This window comes from Oncorhynchus nerka, linkage group LG15, assembly GCF_034236695.1.
Source record: "Oncorhynchus nerka isolate Pitt River linkage group LG15, Oner_Uvic_2.0, whole genome shotgun sequence".
Classification (NCBI taxonomy): Eukaryota; Metazoa; Chordata; class Actinopteri; order Salmoniformes; family Salmonidae; genus Oncorhynchus; species Oncorhynchus nerka.
The window spans coordinates 88,772,897-88,798,293 of NC_088410.1; the positions used below are offsets into that span (position 1 = coordinate 88,772,897).

The 25,397-nt window shown below is 44.8% G+C and overlaps 1 protein-coding gene across 1 annotated transcript; it reads left to right on the forward strand.

Annotated features, from left to right (window-relative positions):
* The first annotated feature begins 1,173 nt into the window (after positions 1-1,173).
* On the forward strand, positions 1,174-3,863 carry LOC115143483 (potassium voltage-gated channel subfamily A member 3-like). Its single transcript, XM_029683950.2, has one exon. The coding sequence runs from the start codon at positions 1,269-1,271 to the stop codon at positions 2,814-2,816; it is 1,548 nt and encodes a 515-aa protein (XP_029539810.2). The 5' UTR covers positions 1,174-1,268; the 3' UTR covers positions 2,817-3,863.
* Positions 3,864-25,397: the final 21,534 nt, after the last annotated feature.

The following is a 25,397-nucleotide window of genomic DNA, read 5'->3' on the forward strand; positions in this document are numbered from 1 at the left end:
GGCTTCATTTGAAGCAATATTATTATTGCATAAGGTAGTCTGGACAATAGGCCTACATATTACTGACACATTTTATACAGAAACAGAAGGAAAGCGTAGCCTACTGTTAGTGACATTTGGTGAAGCAGGCCCAATTAATACATGTATGTAACATGCAATCATGTATAACTTATTTTCATTAGGACTAAATGTGGGCCTAAAAAAGCAGTGATTGTGGTATAATGCGTATGTGGTATGAGTACGAGATCGATCTGATTATTCTTCATGCATCATTATGAGCTAAAATGCCAATGAGATAAAGTGTGTGTCCATGCGCGTAATATTTGTATAAGCCGTCGATTGAACTGAGTACGCATATTTCAGGACCATGGAGAGCAACATCTGTATGGCTGATTGGTAGGCTATTTTCAAAAACAAGTACATCTAATGTAGAAATGACTTCTAACCCCCTGCAATAGAGAGTTCTGTCATTTAATTGAAATTGTCATCATATTAGACAGTAGAAATGCACAGGAAAACGTATTTTTTCCCCTTTGTACGAGCCTACATTCTGATGGTAGGGACAGTGGGTTTTGTGATAGTGAATCCGTTTTGTAATAATGTTTTCAATCAAGGAAAATATCAAATGGGATAACTATAGGAACCCGATATATTTAGGGAATTTGCAGTTATCCCTTCATTATATTTGTTGTTTCTGTTTCATTTACAAGGTGTGCAGGTACCCAAGCGGTTGAGAGCGTTGGGCCAGTAACCGAAAGGTTGTTGTTTCTGTTTCATTTACAAGGTGTGCAGGTACCCAAGCGGCTGAGAGCGTTGGGCCAGTAACCGAAAGGTTGTTGTTTCTGTTTCATTTACAAGGTGTGCAGGTACCCAAGCGGTTGAGAGCGTTGGGCCAGTAACCGAAAGGTTGTTGTTTCGAATCCTATGTGAATAGGTGAATAATTAGCAAGGCACTTCAATCTAATTCCTCCTGTAACTCTGATAAATGACTAAATTGGAAACAAATTGAGATGGCGTGCGCCTGCTGGTGTCTATGTGTTTAAGTTCCAACTGGGTGGAAGTGTGTCAGACATGCGCGCTGTGGGCGGGAATAGACCTGTGTTTATTAACCCCAGTGTGTGCTTCGTGGGGCGGAAACACTTCACAGTGGCAACGAGTGGAGATGATGAGAGGGGAGGGAAGTCGCGTCGCCTGAGCGTCGGCTTTGCGTCTATGGGGGGTTTGGCTAGAGGAGGCGCGGCGCACTCTGCCCTCTCCATACCACCTGTATGGATGACCACTTTAAACTAATCGACTCACCCCGCTCGGTGAGACACAGAGGCAACAACGTTGAGAACCACTGTTACTTCGAGACGGAGAAGGACGTCATGACAGTCGAGAACATGTTGGAGGAGTCAGCGGCGCTTTCAAGCCACCTGTCCGTGGATCGATATGAGCGAGAGCGTGGACGCGATTGCTGCGAGAGGGTGGTTCTCAACATTTCAGGGTTACGCTTCGAAACTCAACTCAAAACTTTCAACCAGTTTCCGAAAACGTTGCTCGGGGACCCCAGAAAGAGAATGCGTTACTTTGACCCACTGAGGAACGAGTACTTCTTCGACAGAAACCGACCCAGCTTTGATGCCATTCTCTATTATTACCAGTCAGGAGGGCGCATACGGAGACCTGTTAACGTGCCTATTGACATCTTCTCTGAGGAGATCAATTTCTATCAACTCGGGGAAGAGGCTATGGAAAAATTCAGAGAGGACGAAGGATTCATAAAAGAAGAGGAACGTATTTTACCCAATAATGAATTCCAAAAGCAGGTTTGGCTTTTGTTTGAATACCCTGAAAGCTCTGGCCCAGCTAGGGGAATAGCTATCATCTCAGTGCTTGTCATTTTAATATCAATTGTTATATTCTGTTTAGAGACCTTGCCTGAGTTTCGGGATGACCGGGAACCTATCCCGTTAGCACTTACAGTCAATGGAACGGCCTCCTATCACGCAAATCCATTCACCGACCCTTTCTTTGTGATAGAAACACTTTGCATAATCTGGTTCTCTTTTGAGTTGCTGGTCAGGTTCTTCGCGTGCCCCAGCAAATCCACGTTCTCAAAAAATATCATGAACATAATCGACATTGTCGCCATATTTCCCTACTTCATCACTTTGGGGACAGAACTGGCTGAGAAGCAGGGTAACGGTCAGCAAGCCATGTCCCTAGCCATTCTCAGAGTGATAAGGCTCGTGAGAGTCTTTCGCATCTTCAAGCTCTCCAGGCATTCTAAGGGCCTACAGATCTTAGGGCAGACGCTAAAGGCCAGCATGAGGGAGCTTGGACTGCTGATATTTTTTCTTTTCATTGGAGTTATCCTTTTCTCCAGTGCTGTTTATTTTGCCGAAGCCGATGACCCATCCTCCAGTTTCACAAGCATCCCAGATGCGTTCTGGTGGGCTGTGGTCACCATGACTACTGTCGGATACGGAGACATGCACCCTGTGACAATTGGTGGCAAAATTGTTGGGTCATTGTGTGCTATTGCCGGAGTGTTGACTATTGCTCTCCCTGTGCCAGTTATTGTCTCCAACTTCAATTACTTTTACCATAGGGAGACTGATGGAGAAGAGCACGCACAGTACTTGCACGTCAGCAGCTGCGAGCACCTAACCTCAGCCACAGAGGAGCTGAAAAGGACTCGTAGCACGTCATCTCTGAGCAAGTCAGAATATATGGTTATAGAGGGCATCAACAGTGGGTATAAACAGCCCAACTTCACCAATGAGAATAACCAAAACTGCGTGAACATCAAAAAGATATTCACGGACGTGTAAATGCTTTCATTTTATATGATGGAGATATAGAGTTACGACTACTATTTTTTTCTATGATAGCTACACTAATCGTGATGTTTCGGTACATATCTGTCAGGTGGAGTGTGCTAGTGTGCCACACAGGTTGCAAAACGTACTGTGATCTTACAATTCGTCCTTGAGTCCAAACAGGTGTTGATGTTCGGTAGTTCGGTAGGTTGTAAGTGTTGCATATTTATTCCCCGAATCGAAACAGTGTTGTCGTTGTGTTTTTTGAGGGGAAACGTTCGTTGGCTTATCAGTGTTAAGTCTTGCCATGAATAGCAATACAATATAATCTACAATGTCTGTAGGATGTTGCTTACATCGGATGATGACAAACATAGGCTATGCTTGAATGGGCAATTTATGCGTAATGGAAATATGGACATACAGTATCATAGCCTACGAGAGCAGGCTTTTAGCATTACAGCCAATACCAAATAAAACAAGTAAATGAAAGTACCAAGACTTGGGAATGTCTTTGATAAAGTATCTCCATGTAATTTGAATGTATCATTACCCATTAAATGGGCTGGAATAATTGTATAGCCCACAATTGATATTGGTAGTAATTATTGGTAATTCATGGATCTGGACATAATTCCATCCAAAGACATCGTCAGGACTACATGGAATTTATTTTCCTACAAACATGACTTCAAGACCATTTCCATCATGGAGGATAGTGTGAGCACAATGATGAAGACATGGACACATTGCATATAATGGGCGTGGATGGAAGAAAGAAGAACAGCAAAGTCCCGCCTCCTGGATGCCACTGAACCTTGTGATGCAGTCTCCATGACGACTACAGTTTCCTGGGTAACCCCGTTAATGTTACCATGGTATCACTCTGCGTTTTCACAGAAACCCTCCAGATGGATCAGCAGCCCGCCTTGAAAGAGAGAGCAGAGCCCTCCGTGAGTCTTAATATGATAAACATGTAGACCTAATGAAACAACCATTTAAAAACTCAGCAAAAAAAGAAATGTCCACTCACTGTCAACTGCGTTTATTTTCAGTAAACTTAACATGTGTAGATATTTGTATGAACAGAACAAGATTAAACAACTGAACAAGTTCCACAGACATGTGACTAACATACATTTAATAATGTGTCCCTGAACAAGGGGGGGGGATCAAAATCAAAAGTAACAGTCAGTATCTAGTGTGGCCACCAGCTGCATTAAGTACTGCAGTGCATCTACTCCTCGTGGACTGCACCAGATTTGCCAGTTCTTGCTGTGAGATGTTACCCCACTCTTCCACCAAGGCACCTGCAAGTTCCCAGACATTTATGGGGGGATGGCCCTAGCTCTCACCTTCCGATCCAACAGGTCCCAAACATGCTCAATGGGATTGAGATCCTGGCTCTTCTATGGCCATGGTAGAACACTGACATTCCTGTCTTGCAGGAAATCCCGCACAGAACGAGCAGTATGGCTGGTGGCATTATCATGCTGGAGGGTCATGTCAGGATGAGCCTGCAGGAAGGGTACCACATGAGGAAGGAGGATGTCTTCTCTGTAACGCACAGCATTGAGATTGCCTGCAAGCTCAGTCCGATGATGCGGTGACATTCCGCCCCAGACCATGACGGACCCTCCACCTCCAAATCGATCCCGCTCCAGAGTACAGGCCTCGGTGTAACGCTCATTCCTTCGACGATAAACGCGAATCTGACCATCACTCCTGGTGATACAAAACCGCGACTCATCAGTGAAGAGCACTTTTTGACAGTCCTGTCTGGTCCAGCAACGGTAGGTTTGTGCCCATAGGCGACGTTGTTGCCGGTGATGTCTGGTGAGGACCTGCCTTACAACAGGCCTACAAGCCCGCCATCCAGCCTCTCCCAGCCTTTTGGAGACAGTCTGAGCACTGATGGAGGGATTGTTCATTCCTGGTGTAACTCGGGCAGTTGTTGTTGCCATCCTGTACCTGTCCCCCAGGTGTGATGGTCGGATGTACCAATCCTGTGCAGGTGTTGTTACACGTGGTCTGCCACTGCGAGGACGATCAGCTGTCCATCCTGTCTCCCTGTAGCGCTATCTTAGGCGTCTCACAGTACGGACATCGCAATTTATTGCCCTGGCCACATCTGCAGTCCTCATGCGACCTTGCAGCATGCCTTAGGCACATTCATGCAGATGAGGACCCTGGGCATCTTTCTTTTGGTGGTTTTCAGCGTCAGTAGAAAGGCCTCTTTAGTGTCCTAAGTTTTCATAATTCTGACCGTAATTGCCTACCGTCTGTACGCTGTTAGTGTCTTAATGACCGTTCCACAGGTGCATGTTCATTAATTGTTTATGGTTCAATGAACAAACATGGGAAACAGTGTTTAAACCCTTTACACTAAAGATATGTGAAGATATTTGGATTTTTACAAATTTTCTTTGAAAGACAGGGTCCTGAAAAAGGGATGTTTCTTTTTTTGCTGAGTTTTTATGTGTGTTCACTGTGTGTGTGTATATATGTATGTACATGTATGTATACACACACACACACAGACAGTATGTATATATATATATATATATATATATATATATATATATATATATATATATATATATATATATATATCCAGTTTCAACTGTTCTGCCTGGGGCTATGGAACCCTGACCTGTTCACAGCAGGGTCAAATATATTGTGTGTGTGTATGTGTGTGACACACACACACAAAGTGTATATATGTATATATATACTAAGTGTGTATATATATATATATATATATATATATATATATACTGTGTGTGTGACACAAAGTGTATATATATGCATGTTTGTATGTGTATGTATGTGCATATATATAAAGTGTGTGTATATTTATATATATATATATTGACACAGTATATATATATATATATATATATATATATACAGTACCAGTCAAAAGTTTGAACACACCTACTCATTCAAGGGTTTTTCTTTATTTTTACTAAATCAAATGTATTTCTAAAGCCCTTCTTACATCAGCTGATATCTCAAAGTGCTGTACAGAAACCCAGCCTAAAACCCCAAACAGCAAACAATGCAGGTGTAAAAGCATGGTGGCTAGGAAAAACTCCCTAGAAAGGCCAGAACCTAGGAAGAAACATAGAGAGGAACCAGGCTATGAGGTGTGACTAGTCCTCTTCTGGCTGTGCCGGGTGGAGATTATAACAGAACATGGCCAAGATGTTCAAATGTTTATAGATGACCAGCAGGGTCAAATAATAATAATCACACTGGTTGTCGAGGGTGCAATAGGCCAGCACTTCAGGAGTAAATATCAGTTGGCTTTTCAAAGCAGATCATTCAGAGTATCTCTACCCCTCCTGCTGTCTCTAGAGAGTTGACTCTCTAGAGAGTCAAATATAAAATATATTTAGATTTGTTTAACACATTCTTGCATAATACATGACTCCATGTCACGGTTCATGAATCCACTGCCTCCTTCTCTCTTTCTCTTTCTCTCTCTCTCTCTCTCTCTCTCTCTCTCCCGTGTTTGTGTGGGCGTGGTTCCCAATCTCGGCCTGATTGTCTGCGCCAGCTGGAATCACTTATCTTCCCTTTATATGTTCTTTAACCAGTGTTTCTTGTTGTCAGATCGTTGTTACTTCCCTGAGGTTGTGTCGTGTGTCCGTGCTCATCTCTCACCGCCCTTGTGTGGATTATCTGCTGTGCTCCTTCCTACCCATCCGGACACACTCCCCTGGATTTCTCAGCACGTTATCATCGGAAGATGCGCCCTAGTCCCTGGGTCGGATTCCGTCTGAGTAGAGTCTGTCTGTCCTGTTGCTGCTGTAAACTGTATTCATTAAACCATCGTTGCTTGCATCTTGCATCCGCCTCTGTATTGTCACAGAACGATCTGACCAGACCATGGATGCAGCGAGTTCAACGAGTCTGACCGAATTCATTTCCCGCAGTATCACGAGAATGGATCAACAAGAGGAGAACATCTCCAGCACAGGTCGGGCAGTACAAGCCCTTGCGACGCAGGTATCCCAGCTGACCCAACAATTACAACATCTGAGGGGTCTCGCTGCGCCACCTACACCGGCAGTTCAACCCGCCCCGCCAGAGCCGGATTCCCAGCTAGAGCCACGGCTACCGACACCAGAGGGTTATTCAGGTGATCCTGACTATTGCAGAGCTTTTCTTACGAGATGTTCCATGCATTTCTCGTTGCAGCCACGGACCTTCAACCGTGAACAGTCTAAGGTAGCATTCGTACTCACACTGCTATCAGGCAAAGCGGCTCTTTGGGGAACGGCGGTGTGGGCGAACCAGGACCCATGCTGCACCTCTTTCCAGACACTCTCCGAGGAGATGAGAAGGGCCTTCGAACGGGCCGTGGCGGGTAGGGAGGCGGCCAGACTACTCGCTGACCTTCGCCAAGGAGACCGTTCAGTATCGGAATACTCCATCCAATTTCGCACTCTGGCCGCAGAGTGTCAGTGGAACGAGGAGGCGCAGTGGGACATGTTCCTGCATGGGCTGGAGGACCGGATCCAGAAGGAGATTTATGTTCTGGACCTTCCCAGGAGTTTAAATGGACTAGTGGAACTAGCCTTGAGGGTCGACGCTCGTCTGAGTCGTGTTGGCCGCCGAGCATGCCCTAACAGACCGTATAACGACACGGAGGGCTGGCATGCCAGCGGCGGGAACACGGCCAGTTCAGCCTCCGCTCACGAACCCAGGCAGCTGGGGAGAGCTCGCCTCTCCCGGGAAGAGAGGGAGAGGCGGAGATCCCAAGGACTCTGTCTCTACTGTGGTAGAGCGGGCCACTTTATCCACTCCTGCCCGGTAAAAGATTAGGCCCGGTAGTAAGCATGAGGCTACTATCGGGTGGTGTCACCACAGAGAAGACCTCATCATCTACTCTCCTCCCGGTAAGACTAAGATGGGCCACCCACACGCACGACACCCAAGCCTTACTGGACTCAGGAGCAGAGGGTAATTTCATGGACTTCAAGCTCGCTCACAAACTCCAGATTCCTATCACCTCACTCACGCACAAGATATCCGTCAACGCTCTCAATGGTCAAGAACTCCCCAACATTTCTCACACCACTGAACCTATCACACTCATCACTTCTGGCAATCACACTGAGACACTATCATTTCTACTCATGGACTCACCCCTTGCACCATTAGTTCTCGGCCACCCTTGGCTCACCCAACACAACCCCAGAGTTGACTGGGGTCATAACTCTATATCCATGTGGAGTAACAAGTGTCTTGAGTCCTGTTTAGTGTCTGCTTGTTCGTCTGTGTCTGATTCTGTGTTTCTAGAGGAGGCAGTGGATTTGTCTAACGTGCCCGTTGAATACCTCGACCTGAAGGAGGTGTTCAGTAAGTCCCGTGCTGCTTCTCTTCCTCCGCATCGTCCCTATGACTGTGCAATAGAATTATTGCCAGGTGAGTCTCCGCCTAAAGGCAAGTTATATTCACTCTCTGTTCCTGAGAGGGAGGCTATGGAGAGATACATCTTTGATTCTCTGGCATCTGGATTCATTCGTCCTTCCTCTTCTCCAGCGGGGGCGGGGTTCTTCTTTGTGGGGAAGAAGGACGGATCTCTGTGTCCTTGCATTGATTACCGTGGGTTGAATAACATCACAGTGAAGAATACCTATCCCTTACCGTTGATGTCCTCAGCCTTTGAAAGGTTACAGGGAGCATCCGTGTTCACTAAGTTGGATTTACGTAATGCATATCATTTGGTTCGCATAAGGGGGGGGACGAATGGAAGACCGCGTTTAACACCCCCAGAGGGCACTTCGAATATTTGGTCATGCCTTTTGGGCTATCCAACTCCCCAGCGGTTTTCCAGGCACTCGTCAATGACGTGCTGAGAGATATGATTGATCAGTTCATATATGTTTACCTGGATGACATACTGATTTTTTTCTTCTCTCCAGGAACACGTTCAGCACGTCAGACGAGTGCTTCAGAGGTTGTTGGAGAATGGACTTTTTGTCAAGGCGGAGAAATGCATTTTCATGCACAATCCGTTCCATTCCTAGGTTACATCGTCTCGACTGAAGGTATTCGCATGGATCCTGACAAGGTTAAGGCTGTGGTGGATTGGCCAAGCCCAGATTCCCGTAAGGCCCTACAGAGGTTTCTGGGATTCGCCAATTTCTACCGGCGTTTCGTTCGCAACTTTAGCCAGATAGTCGCTCCTCTTACCGCCTTAACCTCCCCAGAGTGACGTTCAGGTGGTCCGATACAGCCGAGGCTGCATTCGCCAAACTCAAGAGCCGCTTTGTTTCGGCTCCCATCCTCATAGCTCCCGATCCCTCGCGTCAGTTCGTGGTGGAGGTGGACGCTTCAGAGGTGGGGGTAGGTGCGGTACTTTCCCAACGTTCCTCTTCTGACGACAAGATGCACCCTTGCGCGTTCCTTTCCCATCGGTTATCACCTGCGGAACGCAACTACGACATTGGCAACAGAGAGTTGTTGGCAGTGAAGTTAGCACTGGAGGAGTGGCGCCATTGGTTAGAGGGTTCGGGGGTACCTTTTATAGTTTGGACCGATCACAAAAATTTTGAATATATCAGAACCGCCAAGCGACTCAACTCCAGGCAGGCGCGGTGGGCACTCTTTTTCGGACGTTTTGACTTCTCTCTCTCGTATCACCCGGGTTCCAAGAATGTCAAACCCGATTCCCTTTCTCGCATTTTTGACCATTCCGAACGCCCATCCACTCCCGAGTGCATCCTACCCGGGACCCTAGTGGTCTCCACACTCACATGGGAGGTTGAATCGAGGGTGAAAACGGCCTTAGAAGGGGTAACGCCTCCGCCCGGTTGCCCGCCTAATCGGTTGTTTGTGCCGGAGGGGTGTCGGTCCGATGTTATTCGGTGGGGGCATTGCTCCAACGTAGCGTGTCATCCAGGAGTCAGCCGCACTAGCTTTTTGGTTAAGCAACGCTTTTGGTGGCCACTGATGGCTCGTGACATTCACAGTTTTGTCTTGGCTTGCTCGGTTTGTGCCACTGGGAAGACTTCTAATCGACCCCCAGATGGGTTACTCCAACCGCTGTCGGTCCCTTCGAGACCCTGGTCCCACATCGCGCAAGATTTTGTTACCGCCCTCCCGCCCTCCCAGGGCAAGACGGTTGTTTTGACCGTGGTGGACCGGTTCTCGAAGGCGGCTCATTTTATTCCCTTGCCTAAATTACCATCTGCCAAGGAGACAGCGGTAACTGTCGTGGATCACGTCTTTCGCTTACATGGCCTGCCGATGGACGTAGTTTCTGACAGGGGGCCCCAATTTGTGTCCAAGTTTTGGCAAGAGTTTTGTAGGTTACTGGGAGCGAGTGTCAGCCTGTCTTCAGGGTTTCATCCCCAGAGCAGCGGTCAAACGGAGAGGGCCAACCAAGATTTGGAGAGAGTGTTGCGATGTTTGGTTTCTAAGAATCCCTCTTCCTGGAGTCAACAACTCTCTATGGTTGAGTACGCTCACAATTCGTTGCCAGTGGCAGCCACGGGTCTCTCTCCGTTTGAGTGTAGTTTAGGTTACCAGCCACCTATCTTTCCCAGTACGGAGTCCGAGGTCACTGTTCCCTCCGCTCACGCTTTCATCCAGAGGTGCCGTCACGCATGGAGCAGAGCCCGTGAGACTCTTCTCCGTGTGGGGGCGCGCACCAAGGCTAAGGCCGATCGCCACCGGTCGAAGCCTCCGGTATACGTCGTTGGCCAAAGAGTGTGGCTTTCTACTAAGAACATTCCACTCCGATCCGTTTCGAACAAGCTTGCCCCCAAATTTATTGGCCCGTTCAAAGTCACCAGGATCATTAGTCCGGTGGCGGTCCGGCTCAAGCTTCCTCCGGCGTATAGGAGAATTCATCCTACCTTTCATGTGTCTAAAATAAAACCTGTGTTTCAGGCACGCATTAACCCGCCGGTCCCGGTTCCCCCGCCGCCACGACTTGTTGATGGGGAACCCACCTTTTCTGTCAATCGTATTTTGGACTCTAGAAGGAGGGGACGCGGAGGGTTACGGCCCGGAGGAGAGAAGTTGGGTACCTGCTAGGGACATTCTGGATCACTCCCTTATCGATGATTTCAATCGACAGGTAAATTCGCCTGGGAACGCCAAGAGGCGTTCCTAGGGGGGTTATTGTCACGGTTCATGAATCCACTGCCTCCTTCTCTCTTTCTCTTTCTCTCTCTCTCTCTCTCTCTCTCTCTCTCTCCCGTGTTTGTGTGGGCGTGGTTCCCAATCTCGGCCTGATTGTCTGCGCCAGCTGGAATCACTTATCTTCCCTTTATATGTTCTGTAACCAGTGTTTCTTGTTGTCAGATCGTTGTTACTTCCCTGAGGTTGTGTCGTGTGTCCGTGCTCATCTCTCGCCGCCCTTGTGTGGATTATCTGCTGTGCTCCTTCCTACCCATCCGGACACACTCCCCTGGATTTCTCAGCATGCTATCATCGGAAGATGCGCCCTAGTCCCTGGGTCGGATTCCGTCTGAGTACAGTCTGTCTGTCCTGTTGCTGCTGTAAACTGTATTCATTAAACCATCGTTGCTTGCATCTTGCATCCGCCTCTGTATTGTCACACTCCATATGTGTTATTTCATAGTTTTGATATCTTTACTATTATTCCACAATGTAGAAAATAGTAAAATAAAGAAAAACCCTTGAATGAGTAGGTGTGTCCAAACTTTTGACTGGTATTATTAAACGTTACAGAATGGAGGCCGTTTTTTCTGTAGCCTATATCCAAGACATCAAATCAATGATACACACAATAAATTCACAAATACATCACTTAACATATTTTGGGTTGTGTTAATGCAAAAACGGGATCAACATATCATCAAAACGCAGTAATATATCAATTTTTCAACAGCCCATTTTAAATCTTAGCTATTTATTATATACCTATATTTTATTATCTGAAGAAAATGAAATCGCTCATCACAATTCCTTGACATTACTAGAGGCTTATGCTCAATATCTCTCTGAGTTGGCATGCCAACTGGGGCTGACGTCAAGCTAAACTATTGTCCATCGTTCTAATCATACGGCTGTGAACTGTCCCTCTCAAAACAAACACAAAGGCTATGCCAAAAATAGGAGACGGCATTGGACATAGACCACCCATGCGACAGACAACAACATGCATATAATGTATGGCCAATGAATAATAAACGAAAACATAGCAAATGCAAATAATAAATATATATATACATAAACACGTAAATACAATTAATAAGAATATCATTTATTAATATTCGTATAATTATTAATGTTATTTTATTTTTTAGTAGATTATTATCCATGCCTGGGACACCACCCTGCGGGAGGCAACGCTAGTGCTGTGGAAGTGACCAGACATACAGCTCCCAGCCCAGCGCGGGTGATAAACAAATCAATATTTCGTTGACATTACAGCGTGCAAGCACTGTCCTTCCCACATTTGAACTTCCAATAGACTCCTAAAGACCTCAATAATAGTACTTTAAATGAATTATTAATCAGAACAATCAGGATACTCATCTTTATTATTATAATCATTTAAAACAACAATGAAGATGAGTATCCTGATTGTTCTGATTAATAATTCATTTAAAGTACTATTATTGAGGTCTTTAGGAGTCTATTGGAAGTTCAAATGTGGGAAGGACAGTGCTTGCACGCTGTAATGTCAACGAAATATTGATTTGTTTATCACCCGCGCTGGGCTGGGAGCTGTATGGCTGGTCACTTCCACAGCACTAGCGTTGCCTCCCGCAGGGTGGTGTCCCAGCGCTGTTCTGCTTTTCCGTCTCTGTTAGGATTAATCATTGCCACGCTGCACCGTTCCCTTCCATCAAGACTAATCAGACCCAATTCACCTACATTAAATCAGTTACGCATAATTTAGATTTAGTTCAAATGTAAATGGGCATGTTAGGGCCTAACTATCTCTGAAAAATACATTATCCTAGTTGAGAAACCATTTGTCATTTGAAAGTGATAGTGCTGAATGTGGGAGAAAATCGTAGTAGTCTAATTAATTGGTAGTTAAATGGGCTAAGGCAGAATTAGCTTCACAGATTTCTTTTTACTTCCTTAGAAATGTACCCACCACTACTCTGAAAAGTCTATGCCCAAAACAAAGTTCAGTGCTGCCCTCAAGTGAGATAACATATGTAGGACAGGGAGGATACAAGCTTGTTATGTTCAACATTATGATATGTCTGTATAAAGCGCACGTTATGATATCAAACATGCATAATGTAATCAAATATGAAGGAACTAATAATGACAGAATATGAAATTATTTATGACAATCCTAAATCACATGTAATTTCCCCCTAGTCGGATGGATATTTTCACTTGGCTAGATCAGATAACCTCATCTCAACCTGGCAACAAGCGTAGCCCAACCAACACTGCTGCAGTAGAACACATGCACCTGAAAGGTAGTGTACATCTCTCTCTTATTCTTCCTTTTGTTACGTGATGGATTATGTCTGCATGTCATTGAAATATGTAAAAGCATGAGAGCTTCTTGTCTTGCATATTACATAGTCATAAAAACTGCCTGAGCTTCACAAAAGTAAAATTACAAATGTAGTACATTAATCTCTTACTTCCACACGGCCTAGAGGAGAATTACCCTGACACATTTAATTTTAATTTTACCTTTATTTAACCAGGCAAGTCAGTTAAGAACACATTCTTATTTTCAATGACGGCCTGGGAACAGTGGGTTAACTGCCTGTTCAGGGGCAGAACGACAGATTTGTACCTTGTCAGCTCGGGGGTTTGAACTCGCAACCTTCCGGTTACTAGTCCAACGCTCTAACCACTAGGCTACCCTGCCACCCCAATGGACTCAAGCTCCAGCAGCTCAACGCAGCACCAACTGAAATACATCAAGATATAGAGGATCTCTATGGCTCCACCATCTCCCACACATACTGTACTGGCCTAGAGAGAGACCCCAGAGGCAAGGTGCCATGGACACAGAGCCTTCAGCTAAGACCTCACCACACCTCCCATGGACTGTCTATCAGAGAAATGATTATGTGTGGTACTCTGTGCTGATCTCTCGCTCTCTCTCGGTCTCTTTCTAGTGTCTTAGATCTGGAATACAATCCCAGAGATGCCAGTACAAGAAGACATACTGTGTAAGTGGCCCATCATAACTCCCCAGTCCCCATCAGGCCTGCGGTTGGTCCATGGCCGTCCCCAGTCCCCATCAGGCCTGTGGTTGGTCCATGGCCGTCCCCAGTCTCCATCAGGCCTGCGGTTGGTCCATGGCCGTCCCCAGTCCCCATCAGGCCTGCGGTTGGTCCATGGCCGTCCCCAGTGGAGTAGAGGACTGAGATCATGTTTTCCAGCATCACAATGTATTCATGGTGTCATTTTCCAAGGACAAATGTAAGCGCATAAATGTGACATCAACACGGTAAGCTTTTGCCTGTTTAGTAAAAATATTGCAGTGTAACAAGTTAGGATTGTTTATCTGAAGAATTAATGTCATTGGGGAAATGTATTTATCACACACACACACAAGCACACACATACGATTGCATCCTCCTCTCTTTCCCTTCCTCCTCCACTCTCTTCTCTCCTCTTTCCTCTGTCATCCTCTTTTCCCAACACAACATAATACCATGACGTCACAGCTGCAGGTGGCTTATCAGAAGTGCTGAGTGTCTTTGTTCTCTCTGGAAATAGGGTCCACTCTTCATTTCTCCCCACTTCAGTATTTCTATGTTTGGGAAAATGAAAACATGTCTGTGAGTTACCCTGAGCTATAAATCACTTGTCAGTGGAGCTCAATTTGAATGCTTATGTGGAACACCTCAAGCTTCAGTTCAGTGCACCTCAGGAAAAGAAAAATGTCATTATTTTCTATGGTATGTTTAATACATTAGGTGAGGCATGTGATTCTCTGAAACTGGAAACACTTATCTCCCTCACTAGCTTTAAGCACCAACTGTCAGAGCAGCTCACAGATTACTGCACCTGTACATAGCCCACCTATAATTTAGCCCAAACAACTACCTCTTTCCCAACTGTATTTCATTTATTTATTTATTTTGCTCCTTTGCACCCCATTATTTTTATTTCTACTTTGCACATTATTCCATTGCAAAACTACCATTCCAGTGTTTTACTTGCTATATTGTATTTACTTTGCCACCATGGCCTTTTTTTGCCTTTACCTCCCTTATCTCACCTAATTTGCTCACATTGTATATAGACTTGTTTATACCGTATTATTGACTGTATGTTTGTTTTACTCCATGTGTAACTCTGTGTCGTTGTATGTGTGGAACTGCTTTGCTTTATCTTGGCCAGGTCGCAATTGTAAATGAGAACTTGTTCTCAACTTGCCTACCTGGTTAAATAAAGGTGAAATTAAATTTAAAAAAAAAAAAATCCATTTCTATTTAGTCAACTGCACATAATTACTGTACATACTGTACATTACGTGTTTGTGTGTGTGACTGGAAAAGTGTGTGATAGTATGTATGTCTGAATGTGAACATTAGTACAGACAGTATATATGTACGTTTGAGCGATGCCCAGCTGTAAAATGTCGATCGTCTCAGCTGGTACAGTACGCCTGGCTTGACTGCACTCTGGAACCCTCGACATCAGCCTCGGCATCAGCCTCGGCATCAGAGTGCTGAGAGACCCTTCTCAGGAGAGGCACTCTCTCTGTTTCCACTGTGTTGGAGGAATAACACACACACACACACACACACACACACACACACACACACACACACACACACACACACACACACACACACACACACACACACACACACACACACACACACACACACACACACACACACACACACACACACATATCATGGATTAGCTGCCCTTAAGGAAGCCAAGTCCCTCTGTGTTGTCAGCCTCTCACAGTGGGCTGGTCTTCTCTGTGGCTCGGTAGGGGCTCTCGTTGTAAGCAGACGTGTGTGTGTGTACCAATGCACCACGCTGTCCAAAACACACATCATATACATCAACAGTGGATGATGTGGATAGGTACATACATTATGTGGTGTGTGTGTGTGTGTGTGTGTGTGTGTGTGTGTGTGTGTGTGTGTGTGTGTGTGTGTGTGTGTGTGTGTGTGTGTGTGTGTGTGTGTGTGTGTGATGCTCATCCAGAGGAGGCAAGGAGACCCCAGGCATCCCCCTCTACTCTCAGGCAGACATCCGCCACATGAAAGGAGTGAATCTGTAGCAGCAAGCTATAATGATACAGGGGATGGAGCTGACATGCAATGCATTCTGGGGAGAGAGAGAGAGTTCATTTATAGTACTACTAACTTCCCCAACTGTACTGATGATTGTGTATATCTGTAACACTTCCTGTCTTAGCCCTAAAACGTTTATAAAAAGCTATAGGGCTTTTATAGTATGCTTCAGACATATTAATATTATTACTCGATACAAATGGAAAACCATCCATCTACTCCTCAGAAGACATCTAATGGCAGGCTGGGGGATATTTATCAAATTCACTCTTCTGGATCATGACTGCGTTCGTTCAACACTTTGAGTCAAGACTAAGGAAGGCCCACAAACCATATCATGGTATTGTACACATGTCCTTTTCTCCCAAGGGATATAAATACCAAGCCAGTTATTAAAGAAAGGGTTTTACTCTAAAGTGTTTCATTTCTACTGTCCTGCTCTTTGGCCGTATGTGTAAAGATGATCCGCTATCCGATCAGTCTAAGAAGCTTGAATGAGACCAAGGATACCAGAGATATTCACGGAAAATGTATTAATACATGAATTGATTATTTAGAGGGGAAAAAATACTTGTATAACTTTCATTAACAAGCATACAGTTGCAGAACTGTGTTGTCATCTTGACCTTTCTGAATGTGTTGTAATTTATACCTATCAATAAAGTCTAGCAAAGCCTTAAGGTATTACAAGGCCTTTTTCATTGAACTGAATGTTTTAGTACTTTAGAGGACACTGTAGAATGCATCGACCTCTTGAAGGACATGCAAAGTCCTGTGTCACTGTGCTTTGACTTTACCTCTAACATCCCAGAGGAGAGAGAGACTCTCCAGGAGTGATCACAGAGCCTCCTACTTCTGCTTGATGAAACCCTAGGGGCAGTCACCATAGCAACAATATAAGACTAAGCACAACACTGTCCAATGGCAGAGGCATTTCAGGTTTGGATGTAACAACAATAGTGTTATTAAACACACTGGCTGTACAGTACAATATAATCATGTTACTAAAACCGTTATAATTTAACAGTCATAATTTAATCTGGTGTGAAACACCTGTTTCAGTTACTCAAGGTGTGAAAGATCAATTGGTTATTTAGTGTGATGGCACTAAATTGGGACAAAAACCTGCAGTACTGTAGAAACAACCACACAGAGAATAACTATTCACATCCAAATAATCCCAAGGGGTCAAGGGTTAGGGGCTAAGAGGTAAGGGATAGCCAGTTGTTTCTGGCCCAGGCCCCAGCAACACACATTTAAGTTCCCTCATGGCACACAGGGAATCCCCTGTACAAATGTAGGATCTTAATTTGATCACTCTTTTGTTGCTGAGAATTCTTTCTGCACAGCAGGAAATGCAGAGGAGCGTCGTGATTTACATAAATTCACTGAAAACTCAAACTAACGCACAGGCTTGCCATATATTAACAGTATTCCACTTTTCAAGGAGCCTCACTTCGACCAGCTAATAGACCTAACCATCGATCAAGCAACAGTATCGACTAAATGTTCAAATCCAGGATTATTTTGCTGAGACAATACGGGTCAAATTAAGATCCTACATTTTATCAGTAGCACTGACTCAACCTTGCTTCTCACTGACTGGAGGAAGCAGACAGTCTGAAGGGCCTGAGTCATGCAGTGCAGTAGAGCCAAAATAAACTCACATGAGCTCATAGAAAATGGTTCCCTGCAACAAAAGGTTAGGATACTGGTTGGTGTCATAATTTGTTCACTGTTTGCATGGTTGTCAGAAATGCTAATGTTTTGGATTTGGCCTTTCAGTCAAATGTCACATTGGAATGGACTGTAACCTTTGATCTTTCCAACTTCTGCTGGATAAAATACATAATTTTTAATACAACCTGTCCGTACTGGGAGCATATTGGTCTATAGTGGTGTATGTGTGCCCCTATCTGAGGTGAACTAGTCAGGCCGCGAGGGAGGCTGCTGCTGCAGTGATATGAATGCCCTTGTGCTTCTTTCTCCTGGTGTCCTGGCTCTGCTCCAGCGTCTGCTCCGTGCTCTCTCTCTTCATGCTGCGCTCACTGCTGTGGTTGTACGTGGTCCAGGCTGCAGTATGACTGGCCCGCTCTGGATCTCACCCTCCTGTCCTCGCACCCTACACCAAATCAAAGTTTATTGGTCACGTATACATATTTGCAGATATTATCACAGGTACAGCGGAGTGCATGTGTTTCTAGCTCCAACATGGCAGTAATACCTAGCAACGCAAAACAATGCACACATAATGCACCCCCTTCCCCCCCAAAAAAAGAGAAAAAAAGAAACGAGCAAAATGTCAGAGGCCAGAATATAAATAATTCTATATCAGTGTGTATAGAAAGTATGGACAGTCTATGAAGAGAAGAGGTACATACCACACAGGGACACCACACAGGGACACCACACAGGGACACCACACAGGGACACCACACAGGGACACAGAGAAGGACAGACCAGAGGGTATTTCTAAAATGTCTGACTATTACAATACTTAACCTTGGGTCTTTTTGAGGAGTCAGTTCACCTAGGATGTCTACATTACCAGTGCCGCATGTCTAGTAGCACTCTACAGTATGCATAGGCTCAGGCTACCTTGCTTTCCTTCAGTATCCTGTATGGTATGTATAGCACGTCCCCTAGCTATACTCCTCATGGGACCACAAGATACTGCCCAGTAATAGTCTCTCTCTGTCCAACAAAATGATGTTGAAATGACTGATATCCCAAGGGGAGGAAGATGAATTCAGTCTCATTGAAAATGTGTTGTAAAAAACGTTCTGCTTTGGGGTGCACAATCGCCAGCTGTCCTAAGGAAAAGGATGTAGATCTTATCTGTTGAGGGTATACCTGAAGGTCATTTCAGTCCCTGTCCATTAGAACAAATGAAGATTTACAAGATGGACGGACACTAATGAGGGTATTGCAACTCTAGTGAGGGTATTGTAACAACATATTAGCATCTTGTAACTCTAATTAGGGTATTGTGACGCTAATGAATGTATTTTAACATTAATGAGGGTATTGTAACTCTGATGTAGTTATCGTTCACAGGAGGAAATGACATAATCTTATCCAGCAGCAAGAAAATGCATTTTCCTGCAACATTTAACAAATGCAGGGAAATGCATAATATATAATAGATATAATCTGCCCCTCTCCACTCTCCACCGGTGTCACGACTTCCGCCGAGGTCGGTCCCCACCCCTTGTTCGGTCGGCGGTCGACGTCACGGGTCTTCTAGCCATCGCTGATCCATCTTTCATTTTCCATTGGTTTTGTCTTTATTTTCTACACACCTGGTTTTCATTATCCAATGACATGTTCATGTATTTAACCCTCTGTTTCCCCCATGTTTGTTGTGCGTGATTATTTCTATGTTCAGTTCGGTTATGATGGCTGGTTTTTCAACGGGTGCTGTGTTCACCCGTGCGTAATATTTACCGTTGGTTATTGGTCAAGTGTATTTGTTTACCTTGTGCCTTTATTTTGAGTAAAGTACGTTGCTCACTCATTTTGCTCTCCTGCGCCTTACTTCATGCACCAGCTACACTCACCTTCTGACAACTGGGTCCTTACTGAATGCTCTACCTGAAAAGCTATTTATGTCAAAGAGGTTGGTATTTCTTTGAATGAAGGTGTCCTTGAATCCCTCTTTGAATCACCATTGTCCTTGTGTCATTGTAAATGTAAGCATTTTAAAGTATGTATTTAGTACTTCATTAACCAGTTACTGTGATTCTCACTTTGAATTATGGACAGTAATGTTCATTGATTATTTATACAGGCCAAAATGGTGATCTGACGTGTGTGTGTGTGTGTGTGTGTGTGTGTGTGTGTGTGTGTGTGTGTGTGTGTGTGTGTGTGTGTGTGTGTGTGTGTGTGTAAGCATGTATAGCGTGTATAGATTGTGTGTGTGTGTGCTGTTAAGCTGCTCAGAGTGGGCAGTGATGAGGCGTCGTCTTATAACAAGAGGCTATCAAGCGTGCGATGGTGCATTGCAGTGTCAATAGTCCTCTGCCTGGAACACACAGCTCCCTGCTCTCTGCTACCCTCCACACAAATAGACTGCCCTCCAGAGAATTGCAACGCTACTCAGGGTGAGAGAGACAAACTTGTACTGCATATTCAATAAGTCTAATTATGCTAACACAAGCTGTATGTAAATGACAGGGAACAGATGCATCAAGAACAAACGAGTTGATACTGAACCAAAGCCACTAACTGCAATGTATACTGTACTGCCGTACCACAGCACTATATGTCAATGGAACAAAGGTCTGAAAAATGGGTTGAGCTACCAGACATTATCTAAGAAAAGGAGCCCATAAGATACAAAGCCTTAGTTTCACCACTCATCAAGGTGCTTTTCTCAGCTCTCCTTCATATGGCCTGGTGGTATTGACTGCTGCTTCCCCTGTGTATTTATACCTGTGTTCTCTGTATGTTTGTTGACAGTTTGTCTTGTTCATTCAAACTGACTGGCGTTTTTCCTGTCAGCTCCTATCGTTTCCCAGCCTCTCTTTGCTAGTCCTCCCGGTTTTGACCTTTGACCTTTGCCTGTCCTGACCCTGTACCTGCCCACCCGCCTAACCTCTCTGCATGACCCTGAGCCTGCCTGCCGTCCTGTACCTTTGCTCCACCTCTGGATTATTGAACCCTGCCTGTCCCTGACCCTGAGTCCGCCATCCGTCCTGTACCTTTGCCCTACCTCTGGATTATTGAACCCTGCCTGTCCCTGACCCTGAGTCCGCCGTCCGTCCTGTACCTTTGCCCTACCCTGGATATTCGACCCCTGCCTGTCCCTGACCCTGAGTCCGCCGTCCGTCCTGTACCTTTGCTCTACCTCTGGATTATTGAACCCTGCCTGTCCCTGACCCTGAGTCCGCCGTCCGTCCTGTACCTTTGCCCTACCTCTGGATTATTGAAACCTGCCTGTCCCTGACCCTGAGTCCGCCGTCCGTCCTGTACCTTTGCCCTACCCTGGATATTCCACCCCTGCCTGTCCCTGACCCTGAGTCCGCCGTCCGTCCTGTACCTTTGCCCTACCCTGGATATTCGACCCCTGCCTGTCCCTGACCCTGAGTCCGCCGTCCGTCCTGTACCTTTGCCCTACCCTGGATATTCCACCCCTGCCTGCCTTGACTTGTCTTTGCCTGCCCATGTTGCTACAATAAACAATGTTACTTAGACAGTCTGCAGTCTGGGTCTTACCTTGATTCCTGATAGAAACGATATGAATGTAGGTGCATTACTATTTCTACACTGTTTCAATTTAGTTTTTGTCATTTTAAAGTATATTGAGATCATCCCCACCCCAAAACAAAATATTGTAAAAAGAAAATGCATATATTATTATTATTATTGTTTTATTTTTTACTCAAACCACCCCGGGCCAGATTGGACCCCCTCGGCCCATATGTTTGACACCCCTGACTTAGAGCACTAGGGCCTTCACATTTAATTTAAGTACCCACTGGGCACAGAAGTCAATTCAACATCTAGTCCTTGTTGGTTGAAATGACGTAGAAACAATGTTGATTCAACCAGTGTGTGCCCAGTGGGTAGACAGCTAATGCAACGTGAACTGAGCTTCATGAGACTGGATTAACAGGCTTTGTAACAGGCCCCTAGCTCATAAATAATGTCTGTGCTGTCAGGGGGAACCTGGGAAATCCATTAAGGGACAGTGGAAAAGGTGTACGCATGTGTGGCAGACGTTACAGGGCTGCAGGGGCAGCCTTGACAGTCCCTCTCCTACTATAGGGGCTGCTGCCAGTAGTAACCTTGATGAAGCCAAGTCTCACACAAATCACCAGCTTGCTCCTTCCCCTATCCCTCCACCTCCTCCTCCTCCTCTTGCAGGGGATTCCCAACCTTTGACACAGCAGGTCATTCAGGTCATTGCTGCTCTCCTTGCACTTTCTCTCATTGCTCCTTTTGGCCAGAATGGCATTCACTATTGATCCCCCTCCCCCTGTCTGCATCATTAATTGTTTTGTAAAATATGAACAAACATAATTCAATTGTATTTTGGTATCGCTCTTGACGTTTATTAACTCTCAAAATCACACAATAATAATGCTCAATGCCACCTACAAACGACTTATACCACCTACAGAAGTTCAAGGCATGTAGGCAGCTTTCATTCACTTTTCACTTGACATCATGTAAAGTGTATTTGTGAGCTGTGAATGGTGTAAGAAAGCAGACTATAACTTTCTATGAGTCATCATCCAAATGGGGCAGTACCAGAGTCAGAGAGTTTACCAGGCTGTGAAACTCTCTGCAGTCTCTCTAAAGGAAAACTAAAGACAAACTCTCTGCACTCTCTCTAAAGGAAAACTAAAGACAAACTCCCTGCACTCTCTCTAAAGGAAAACTAAAGACAAACTCCCTGCACTCTCTCTAAAGGAAAACTAAAGACAAACTCTCTGCACTCTCTCTAAAGGAAAACTAAAAACAAACTCCCTGCACTCTCTCTAAAGGAAAACTAAAGACAAACTCCCTGCACTCTCTCTAAAGGAAAACTAAAGACAAACTCTCTGCACTCTCTCTAAAGGAAAACTAAAGACAAACTCTCTGCACTCTCTCTAAAGGAAAACTAAAGACAAACTCCCTGCACTCTCTCTAAAGGAAAACTAAAGACAAACTCTCTGCACTCTCTCTAAAGGAAAACTAAAGACAAACTCCCTGCACTCTCTCTAAAGGAAAACTAAAGACATGTAGAGTGACAAAACCATTTCCAAACATCTGCCATGTAACTCATCATTTCATAAGAAATCCTATTAAAGGTATCTACAAGTCCCTGATTAAATCATTGCACAGTGAGTCAAAGTATAGTGTCCTGTTAGTGGGAGTCCTTCACAGTGGCTGGGTCTGTGAGTGATGCAATGTTGTGACTGGTGAGAGGAAGGGTGTCTGTGTTGTTTTCTGCCTGTTTAAGCTGTGGCCATACATGTTAACGGCCTTCTGATGACTGGAGAATCACCCCAGATGAGAATCTTTTTAAAATGTTTATTATTTAACTGAATCGTAGCTCATATTACATGTACAGTAGCAGTCTTTCCTTAAATTAGTAAAACTGTATGTCTTTTAAAATGTAAGAAATCTTTTTTGGATGCCTCTATTGATGACAATATGAGGATGCAGAACCGAACAAAACTCTAAGATGCTGTGTCATTGACATTTAGAAATTGTCCAACAATTAAGAAACCACTCCCCTAGTTATCTCCCTCATGTTTGGAAAGTGTCACAGTTTCAAATTACATAATTGGGTTGGCGCCCCCTCTTGGGTTGTGCCGTGGCGGAGATCTTTGTGGGCTATACTCGGCCTTGTCTCATGATGGTAAGTTGGTGGTTGAAGATATCCCTCTAGTGGTCTGGGGGCTGTGCTTTGGCAAAGTGGGTGGGGTTATATCCTTCCTGTTTGGCCCGTCCGCGGGTATCATCATCATCTCAGCCTCCAGTATTTATGCTGCAGCAGTTTATGTGTCGGGGGGCTAGGGTCAGTTTGTTATATCTGGAGTACTTCTCCTGTCTTATCCGGTGTCCTGTGTGAATTTAAGTATGCTCTCTCTAATTCTCTCTTTTTCTCTTTCTTTCTCTCTCTCGGAGGACCTGAGCCCTAGGACCATGCCTCAGGACTACCTGGCATGATGACTCCTTGCTGTCCCCAGTCCACCTGGCCGTGCTGCTGCTCCAGTTTCAACTGTTCTGCCTGCGGCTATGGATTCCTGACCTGTTCACCGGACGTGCTACCTGTCACAGACCTATTATTTGACCGTGCTGGTCATTTATGAACATTTGAACATCTTGGCCATGTTCTATTATAATCTCCACCCGGCACAGCCAGAAGAGGACTGGCCACCCCTCATAGCCTGGTTTTGGCCTTTCTAGGGAGTTTTTCCTAGCCAATGTGCTTCAACACCTGCATTGCTTGCTGTTTGGGGTTTTAGGCTGTGTTTCTGTACAGCACTTTGAGTTATCAGCTGATGTAAGAAGGGCTATATAAATACATTCGATTTGATTTGACATAATATTTTCGGGGATCACTTTAATAACCGAAGCACTTTGAAATTATGCATGACATTATGACATTAGGCCTTTGTCAGATAACAAAATAGCAGCCTACAGTGTTACTGCATAATTAAAGTTGTAAATTACACAGTTACATAGTTAACACTGTTAACTGGGTCGTTCATAGTGAATGATAGTTTACATTTCACATGAATATACAATTATTAGCTATTAATAAAGGCCTAGACTGGGCGGCAGGTAGCCTAGTGGTTAGAGCGTTGCGGCAGTAACTGGATCAAATCCCTGAGCTGATAAGGTCAAATCTGTCATTCTGTCCTTAAACAAGTCAGTTAACCCACTGTTCCCCGGTAGGCCATCATTGTAAATAAGAATTTGTTCTTAACTGACTTGCCTAGTTAAATAAAAAGATGCGTTCCCTTTAAATATCCTACGCTGCAGATAAGGTGAGTAGTGGTAGGCTACCCAGCGCGGGTGGAGAGAGAGCGTTTTCTCGCCCATTCTCCATCCCCTGTCTCTTTGTATGCATAGCAGTGCCCGACTGCAGGTTTGACTAAGCTTTGTAGATACGGCTACACCAGGCTAATGGCTGTACTGATCATTAGAAGGACTGAGACCTAGGGTAATTAAAGCATGCCTTACCCCCAACAAAGCAGAGGACAGAGAAAGTGATGCAGATGCCAATGATTCGGGATCTGACACTGAGGAATTGCATAATCTGTCTCTCAGTCCAGGGTGATTCTTCATGCATGTCATTTCAAGTCAATGTCGGAAGATTCTGTTCTCTTTACAATGTATAAGGAGGCTGCATGGCTTGAATCCTCTCTATTCATTAAACTGCAGACAACCACAGACATATCCCCTTGCATGAGCATTTCTGTCAGCATTCTGCGTTTTACAAACTGTTGTATTCTATATACTCTAATAAATGATGGAGAAAATAATGTGATTTTTTATTGAGCATTTGTCAATTAGCCCACGCATGACTTTTAATTTATTTGTCAGGATTACCTTTTAATACGACACATGTAGTTAACTAAGGTTATTGTGACGAATCATGATTGCAGCATATTATTTTTTCCCTGCCTGGTAACTTAAACGTTATACATCAGCACAATGTTAACCCGTTATTCTAACCCACTACCCATCTCTGTGTTCGTCTGCATCTTGTGGGCCTACTAATTTACTTTTTCTTGGTAATATCACACGTTGTAATACGCCTCCCCGCCACCTCCCCTGCTTGCTTTTATTTTTGCAGATGTTGCCACTGAGCACCATATGAGGACAGTTACCTTTGCGGCTGTCTGATGCGGGC